Source organism: Stegodyphus dumicola, chromosome 2, assembly GCF_044657685.1.
Source record: "Stegodyphus dumicola isolate Sdum_Otavi_A_Nest chromosome 2, ASM4465768v1".
Lineage (NCBI taxonomy): Eukaryota > Metazoa > Arthropoda > Arachnida > Araneae > Eresidae > Stegodyphus > Stegodyphus dumicola.
This window is the reverse complement of record NC_140769.1, coordinates 191,625,978-191,635,540: the sequence shown is the minus strand read 5'-3', so window position 1 is coordinate 191,635,540 and position 9,563 is coordinate 191,625,978. Positions and strand designations below refer to the sequence as shown.

Here is a 9,563-nt window from a genome sequence, read left to right as displayed (position 1 = left end):
AAATGCATATACTTTTTGAGTTTTGGAAAGGGTCATGATCTACCAATGATGAAAGGGCTGCATGGGACAAAATAGGGTCAGAACTCTTGCATTAGTGCTTTAAGCAATAGTATAAATACAAATTACTGAACAGCCATGACTTGATTCGGTTCAGAGTCTACTGTAGACTATTTATTGCATTACTGAGCTTTTAACTCATTAATTCCATTTTGCTCTGGCGTGATTTTGTGCTTTGCAACCTTCATGCCATGTTAAAAATTCCATGTCATCTCCGAGTTCTTCTTACATTATTTTTAACTGCTCGTCTTCCCTTTAAAAATCTGCTTTTACATGTTCACTGCTATACTTATTTATTAAATTCACAAGCATATGTAAAGTTTTATGTTCATCAAATCTGGTATTTAAACATATTTCTATGACTGTATATCATGCAACAATATTTAAATAACATTACTGCAATATCTTACTCCTTACTGCAAATTAAAAATAATATAATGAATTAAATTTAATACTCAGGAAACAGAGTCCATCTCCCCTCCATATAGTTCTGTATTTAAAATGTTCTTCACAGTTAACATAGCAGTTCTGCTACTTCTTCAATTATTTATTAGATTAAATCAAACACAGTACACTAAAATTTATATATATATAAATGAAATAATAGATCTAGCATAGCATCCTGAATAAATATGAAGAGAAAGTTGTGAAAATTAAAAATAAGTAGATATAAGAAAGAATAAGTCAAATATAAAACTTCCTTCTGATCTTCTTTTTAAGATCAAAACAACAATCATCCACATAGTGCAGCAAACTGTGAGTGGTGAGAGCTGTTGCTATAATGGTAAAAGACTTTTTATTTTTTATATGTAGCAAATTAAGCAATTTAAAAACAACATAAATACTATTCGTATTACCAGTTCTTAGTAGTATATTTAATATAAAATTTTAAAAAAATATTTACACTATTTAAAAGACATTGTTATTCCACAAAATTACATACCTCAGAGAATAATCATATATGTGCCATTTTTGTAACCAGTGGATTGTGCTTTCATGCTGTTACTGCTACACTTATTTATAAAATAACATTTTGAAATAAAATTACACAAATACTTACAGATTTTTTTAAAGATATTTCAATTTCTTGATTTTTTTTAAGAAGAAATATTTACTTTGCATTTTCAGTCTCTTTAAAGCTATCAGTACTCTTCTGTTATTGGGTGGTTCTGATAGCAGAAGAGTACCAAACTATCTAAGATAGTAGTAGAAGTTAAAAATTTATGACATATGTTAAGAGTGTAGGAAGAAAAAAAAACCTGAATTATTGTAGATCAAATTACTCTGAATTTTATATTGTTAATATAATGAGAAGTTGGTTAAAAGTCCCCTCAAATGAGTATAATTTGCCATGTTAAAAGCACTTTATTCAACAATAAATTTGATATAATTAGTATAAATACAACATGATAATGATTTGTTACTTTTTAGAGATACAACAGAATGATAAAACAATAAATGATATGAAAATTATTAGATGCAGATAATTCAAAAGTACATAATATAACTTTGAAATATATTTTTTTGGACATAAAATTGGGGGAGGGGAACCTCTACTTAAAAAAAGTTCAACATTCAAGGATGTAATCACCACACAGCTTCCACATTAGTTTTCAAGTTGCATACACAATACTGATTTCAAATGGGAATGTGAAATTACATCTGTTTATTATAGAAATAATGCTACAAAATGATAATATATTATTCATTGCTTGACATGACAGAAAACTCACTTGACACATGCTAGGAAAAATTATTCCATAAAATAAAATTTTCAGCTTTTGTCTGCAGTGTTAAAGCTTGTACAGAATGAAGAGAAGGATTTATTTCATAAAATATTAAAAAAATCATAAAATGCAAAGTTAAATACGCAATTTCACACCTTAATTAAGGATACAATGATTTCTCATAGAAAAAACTTTTTAATGAATGTTACATACATATCTGTTTACTATATATTACATGTAGAATCCTAAATCATAACTTCTGAAAAAAATTGTTTCAAAACAAAAGGAAAAAAGGATTTAACAGCATAAATTTTCTTTTTTTAATTACATTTTATAAGTGACACTAAGGAACTCTATAAAAATCTTTACTTATAAGCAGTAAGATCAAATATTTAAAAAAAATTAAAATTTATAATATTTTTAAGATAAATAATATACAGAAGCATACAAAGAATTTAAAAACCTTTATAATAAGAAATTCAGCAGCTGTTTAGTACACAAATACTTAATGAGGGAGGAAAAATTTCAATAGCAGATATGGAAAAACACAGACTATTACAAAAAAATTTTAAAATATAATCAACTGCTAATTTTGATATACTTGCATAATGAGTAACTAATCCCGTGTAACAAGATATAAATGTTAAGATATGAGAAAAGAAACGAGTTAATATTTCCTTTCTTAATCTTTTCCTTAAGAAAGAAAATATTAACTCAACCATCATATCAATGAATAAAATGAAAATATTTATGTGCTTTTAGTGACCTAAATTAAATTTAAATTGCTAATTTTTAAAAATAAACTTTCAGTTTTTGATGAAAATAGCTTTTTTTAGAATGAATGGTACTTATATATTATACCATTGACCATGAAACTGCTATCAAGAAGTGCTATTACCTTCATTTATGGATAAGTGTAACTGCACTTTTGTTTGATATAACCCTGATAAGCTACATCTCACTTTTGTGAACAAGGGTATACATTAACGGTTATTGATGTATTTTTTCCTAGCATTTTGAAGGGGGGGGGAAGACTCAAATCTGGGATTTTCCAACAACAGAATAGTAAGCGGTGGCATTTTTTTCAAAGTTATGGGATCGTAATACCTAATGTATTACGATCCCATAACTTTGAAAATTACATACATTAATAAAGTATCATTATGAAAAAAGTATGTATTAATAGAATTCCTTTCCTTCAGAAATTCACAGGAACAACTGATGAAAATTTGGCGAGATTTCCGCTAACTTTATTAGTTTGATGCTTTCACAATTGATGGGATAATATGCAAGTACTAAAAACTTTTAGCTGATCAGTGTACTAAAAGTTTCTTTACCAAAGGTTAGTGTAAGTTCTCCCTTCTTTTCAAAAACAGCTAAAAATTATTTAATTTTAAAAGTAAAATTCATAACATTAATAATAAAAATTAGTTGTTCAAGTTCAACATTTCGCTGTGTCACATTTGGAGCTTTGGCAACTGACATCCCATTAACAGAAAAGCACCAAAAAAATTAAATATAAATATTAAATACAATGTCAAAATTAATAAGATATATATTTTTTTATCATTAACAGTTCTGTGTATGGAGCACAGCTTATTTTCTACCAAATCTGCTAATGATGTGAAAGATATATAGTGTCTTACAAAAGTGTTTGCATGCTTTAAGACTTTGCAAAAAAAGCACTTTAACCTGGAATTTAATTCGAATATTAATTAAACTTTTTCATTTTTAATACCGACTTATTTTCTTTTTCTAAGACTGAAAATGTAAGGAGGCATAGAAAAAACCCGAACTAAAGTGATCGTACACCGAAACAACTTCATAAATAAAATTATCGTCTACCACTTTTTTTTTAATTAATTTTTTTCTTGTTTACTTCATTATATTTTATTTACTGTTTAAAGATGGCTCGTAGTCATAAGAAAACAACGAACAGCTTACGAAAATTGATCATTTTTTATTATAAAGATGGAAATTCAATTTGCGATATTGCTAAATTAGTAAATTTATCCCATTCTACAGTGCAGTATAATGACAAAATGCTTTAAAGAAGAAAATCGGATCAAAAATAAAGTAAGAAGACGTTGTCCGTCAAAGAGGATGCAATGCGACTCAACATAATCAGAGATTTATAGTTAAAAAAATCTAAAAAAAAAAAAAAAACCATGTTTGAGTATTTTAGAGGTTTCTTCTGCTTCAACTTGAATTAAAATTGTCCAATGAGTATTCAGATCAGCTAGATTTACATGGATGCCCTGCTCGAAGAAAATTTTTTAGAAGTGCAAAAAGTAGAAAGCTTAGGCTTTTCCTCTCAAAATTAATAGTAAATAAGCTCGAAGTGTATTAGAATCATGTCTTACTTGCAGATGAAAGCAAATTTAACATTTTTTATTTCATTGGGCGTATAATTGTTAGGAGGGGAAAAAATGAGAAATTTAATCCGAAGACCCTGGTTGGTAAAGTACAGCATGGCGGTGGAGACGTTCTTGTGTGAAGATGCATGTCTACATCAGGATTAATCCCTTAACAGACCAGTGTGCGGAGAACTGGGCCGTGCATTTTCAGCAGTTAACCCTAATTTTACAAAAAAAAAAAAAAAAAAAAAAAAAAAAAAAAAAAAAAAAATCAGCATTTTGATATAATGACTTCAATTTTTGAAGTTGTATATTTAAGTTTTTAATGTGTATTAATATAAAGAATATCACATTAGTAGAAATAAATTAAACAGGCAAAATACTAATATCATAACTATACACACAGAAATAAATACTATAAACATGAAAACAAAATTACAAATACAGAATTAAAAAAAAAAAAAAAAAAAACTAAGCAAGAATTACCTGTAGGTAATTAAATTCCAATTTAAAAATTCTGCTGTGTGTAAAATAATTCAAGACAAAGATCGACACACAGCCCTACACTGGAAATTTTACACTCAAAATACGTTGTTTGCTTTCGTTTTTCCTTGTTTTTAGCGCACGCAACGCATCTTTTCCTACCTTTATTACCTTTTCCATAAATGTAAATTTTCAGAAAATGTCTTCCAGTTAGCCGGAAATGTGGAGTGTCTGGTGATTTTGGACAAATTTTTAAGTTAGGTTTCTTAGCCATGGCTAACGGAATGAAACAGAATATAACCCCAACACATGTATGTCCCAGAACTTCTTCAAAAGACACCCAGAAATATTTCCTCCTCAAACCCTGTGCGACATCAGGTTTATATTAGAAAACTTCCTGTTTTTCTAGATTGAAAAACAGTGTCCACCAGATAACTGGAAAGTGATCAAGAAAAGGCCCCCATTGGCGGGATATCCATTACTGATCATGTCAATATATACATTATGTATAATTACATGACATTATATAATGACTATTAAAGGCATTATATATAATGGCCTAGTAAATTGAGTAAGAAAAACAAAAACGCTGGCTCTTTCCTGAGAAATGCGAGCGAGTAAGACTTATTACATGTCGAGAAAGCTGATGGTCTTTGCCCTACTGTAATAATGTTGTAATATTACTTTTTAATTAACCAAGAAAGGAAAGCTTATGTTAAGTTTCAAAATAAATGGAAAAAAGAACAACTGGTCTTGAGTTTTTCCATCACGGAAGTTCAGTGACCTTACACTTGCTACAGTCAGTTGAATGCACTTTCCACATAAAAAATGCAAATACCATAAACGAAAACAAGGATCTGGATGCACTTACCCACATTTTAATAACAACAAAAGCGAAAAAAAAAAAAAAAGAAATTCCTAGCGACATAAATAAAAATGCCTTTAATTCAAAGGCGTACTTATAAAGAACCACAATTCCCAGTTTGTTTGTTTATACCAATAAATCTATGGAAACCAGAAGCACAAAACAGAAACTAAAGCCAGTACATGAAGGTCAAATGTCATATGAATCAACCCATGTGAAAACAGTTACCATTTATCTCCATCTAATGGCTTTTAAAAATGGAAATAAATCATTCCGTTTTCAGGTTATGTATACGCAACGCTGGGTTCCAAAGATAGATCACAGCTCTTTGCGTATACGCAATGCTGGGCTGGTAGGAGTGGAGTCGTTGCATCACTGGTCCTGAACGGGTTAAACGATTTAATATTTATTGATGGCACAATGAACCCTGCTCTTTATTTAAATGCTTCAAAAGATAATTTAAAATTATCTGCCCAAAATTTGGATAAATTTATTTTTTTTATCAGGATAATGATTCTAAGCACACGGCCCTCCCCTCAACGTTCACCTTTTGGGTATCTATAATTATCCACAAGTTCTGAAAACACCATCTAAGTCACCAGATTTAAACCCAACATAACACATCTGGAGATAATTATACGTTAAAGTACATGGACACAACACAGAAACGAAAACCGAACTAAAAACAATAATCATGCAAATAAAATAAAAAATAAAAAAAAAAAAAACAACCAACCCAAAAACTGGTGAACTCTATGTCTAGATGTTTGAAAGCTGTCATAATTGCAGTATATACTACAAAATACTAACTGACAGAAATACTACAATATTTACTAACATGTGCAGATTTCTTTAAAACATAAATAGAATTTTGTGCGGTAACTTTTGTGTTACATTTTTATTATTGATTTTCCAAAAACAAAACAAAAAAAAAAAAAGTTTTAATATGTTTATAAAATGATTAATGAAGTTTTGCTAAGAGGAATTTATAGACAAAATTTTTTTGTTCTAAAATATTAATTTTTATTAATGAATAAAGCAATATATCACTGAAACTCTTTAAGTGTACGAACACTTTTGAGAGCCACTCTACATAGATAAAAAAATTATATTGTTATTCAGATACTAGTATTAAAAAATAATTTAAATAAACTGGAGTTCAGGAAAAACTTTCTACTTGTTACATGAATTTGATTCAACAATTTTCCATAATGGCTAGCCTGAATACAAAAGTCAAAGAGACTACAAAATATTAATAGGTTACCACTTTAGCAATAAACTTCATTATTATTAATATTAAATAGCTCAAATGAGTTGTTCAAGTTGAAATTGGGAGTGCAGATAATTAAAAAGTACCACTAAAATTTCTGGTTTCTTTTAATTTTTTAGTGTTTAATGGTTACCATTATTACACATTGTTAAATATACAGAGCAATTAAGAAATTGATAGTTAAAAAATTTATAAAAACTGAATGCACTAAATACAGTGGTAGAAACTTTATATGAAAATGAGTTGCAAACAGGAGGGGTTTTTCCAGGGAAATCAGATTTAATCAGCATTTTCACTGAAAGATAGTGTTCCTATAAATGGAATGCAGAATAATTTTAGGTGCAATACTGGGTGTATCAGAATTTTATTACACCATCACAGTAATACATAATTAGATCCTACATTCTTGACAATTATTGTGAGCAAATGATTTATCACGAGCCTACTCAAAAAAAGTTCAGTTATCCATCAGTACTTTTTTTTTTCAAATGCAAGGTCATAAAGTTCGGGGCAAATACAACTAAAGGCAGCAGTGGAGGACGTTAATAGATTTCTATTAATGATCATTCCTAGTATAACTAGTATTAAAAATTATGGTATGTGTTTTTTGCTGACCTTGAAAGCTGGCAGATTGTCAATCATTCTAAAAGAAATTTGAACGAACAGATTATTGTACAGCTACACTTAATTTAATATATTGGTTTCTTTTGTTTGTTGTTAAAAATGGATACTGAAAAAATACATAAGTACCAAAATTATTCATGAAAGGCAAAAAACCCAAAATACGTAAAAAAAAAAATTCACTCAGATCTGTCAGGTACAATATCTCAGGAAACTTTTCAAGCAATTCATGAAAACACGATCAAAGTTATTTTTTAAACTTTAAGGAAAAGAATCTTATTATTTTATTTCTTAAAGATGCTTCATAATAGAGAGCATAAAATACATTTATAAAGGCTAGTTAAGGTGCTCTCACAATTCTTAGTTAATCAGTATACTGCAATATACTGATAAACTTAAATAACTTTTAATACTAGGTCAGATTAGAATCTAAAATAATCATTATAAAATGTACATCATAAAACTAGCAAGTTTGATTGCAACATGAAAATATGCTCAAGGACATCATTTTGTTGGGGGGGGGGTGATGAACTTGAGATTATTAAAAAAAATTACATTGATATAAAACAGATAATTTAAAAAAAAATTTTAATAAAATAATTGATAACATTACTTACTGGGGTTTAATCCTAGTATCCGGTGCACATGGGATTTGGCTACTTTATGATGAGCAGTAAAATCGGGAGATATATGATGAATAATAAACAAGTCATTCAAAGAATACATACTATACACTATATACTACGTATATATACATAGACGTTCTTCGGGTCATTTTTGGTGTTGCGATAATTTTCAAAATCGCACCAGGGCTGCACCGTATACTAGGATTTTACCCTTACTGAAATCAACTTTTTCAGTATAAAATGTATATACACAATTTATGTACATCAATGTAAATTCCCTTTCACCTAGAATTTCTGCTTTATCCATCATTAAACTGCGATTACCTTCAAGTCAAAATGCAGAACATCCTTTCCACTTAAGTGAAGAAATTACAGATATGTGGACAAGTTTCTTCACATTTATAGGTAATATAAAATGAAACTGCAAACCATTGATTTAATAGCTATTAATAATCCATTTACCAATCGAAGAGGCACCCAATTCTACACTAAAGCCAAAAATTTTTCCATAATTCAAATAATTTCATTTTAAATAAGAGAAGAACATAATTTAATTCTGGAAAAATTATTTCAGAAGTAATGCAGTACAGATCCCTCATCTGAATTCTTATGCTAAATACTACAAACATTTGTTTTTGAAATCTATTGAATATTAAATATTTCACATACTATAAAAGGAAATATTTTGTTACACAAAATGAAATTGAAAAATAAAAACTTATAAATTTCAGTCATTCATAAGATGATTTCTTTTCATGATTAGTCATTTAAACAACTCTATTCGATGACCAAATTTTCATCAATCAATTTTAAATTGTTGCTGATATATTTTTCTATTTATTTCAGCCAGTATTATACTAAACTGATGCTCTTTTTCTTTCGACAAGTTGGAAAACATATCATCATCATCATCCTTTTCAGAAGTTTTTTCTGTTTTATCTGCATTGGAAAAGTTCTTTTTCGGTCTGCCTCTTTTTCTATGTTTCGTATTCAGGGTTGAGGGCCTCGGAGGGTTTACAACTTCGCTTCCTTCTTCACTATTCGATCCCTCACCTTCCTTTTCATTTGCATTGGAATTATTTTCAGACTTTTTACGCGTCTTTTGCAAACTTTTCATTTTTTTAAGCTCATTTTCAATTTGTAAGGAATTAAAATAGTCTGGTCTTTCCCTCTTCGTGCGCTCTGTTCGTCGTCTTTTAATTTCACCGTCATCCGTACGGCCAGTTTTATGAATACTAACAGGTCGTCTAGTCACGAAGAATACATGTCCACACGGACAAGCTTTACAAGCTACAGGTACATGCTGTTGACATTTTGGACACTGTTTAGTAACCATTATTACTTAATGGCTACATAAATGCAACAAATATTAATGACAATTCAAATACATAGAAATAATCTTTAACTCACTTCATGATAGTAATTGTGCTGCCACTTAGTTGATATAAAATATTTAATGAGAATTCTCGCAAAGACAGATAGCAAAACATTTTCCAGAATAAAATAATAAGAAAATCCCGCAATTATTTTTAAAAAATTATAATTTAGTGAAAATGA

The 9,563-nt window shown here is 28.9% G+C and overlaps 1 protein-coding gene across 2 annotated transcripts; it reads right to left on the bottom strand.

Annotated features, from left to right (window-relative positions):
- Positions 1-1,402: 1,402 nt before the first annotated feature.
- Positions 1,403-9,410, bottom strand: LOC118200639 (uncharacterized). Of its 2 annotated transcripts, none has more exons than XM_035372602.2 (2): positions 7,998-9,410; positions 1,403-4,361 (listed from the first exon to the last, which is right to left on the bottom strand). In XM_035372602.2, the coding sequence occupies exon 1, from the start codon at positions 9,340-9,342 to the stop codon at positions 8,806-8,808; it is 537 nt and encodes a 178-aa protein (XP_035228493.1). In that variant the 5' UTR covers positions 9,343-9,410; the 3' UTR covers positions 1,403-4,361; positions 7,998-8,805. The 2 variants fall into 2 exon arrangements, with proteins under 2 accessions (XP_035228493.1, XP_035228494.1); XM_035372603.2 differs by having other exon boundaries at positions 8,331-9,410.
- Between the last annotated feature and the right edge of the window lie 153 nt (positions 9,411-9,563).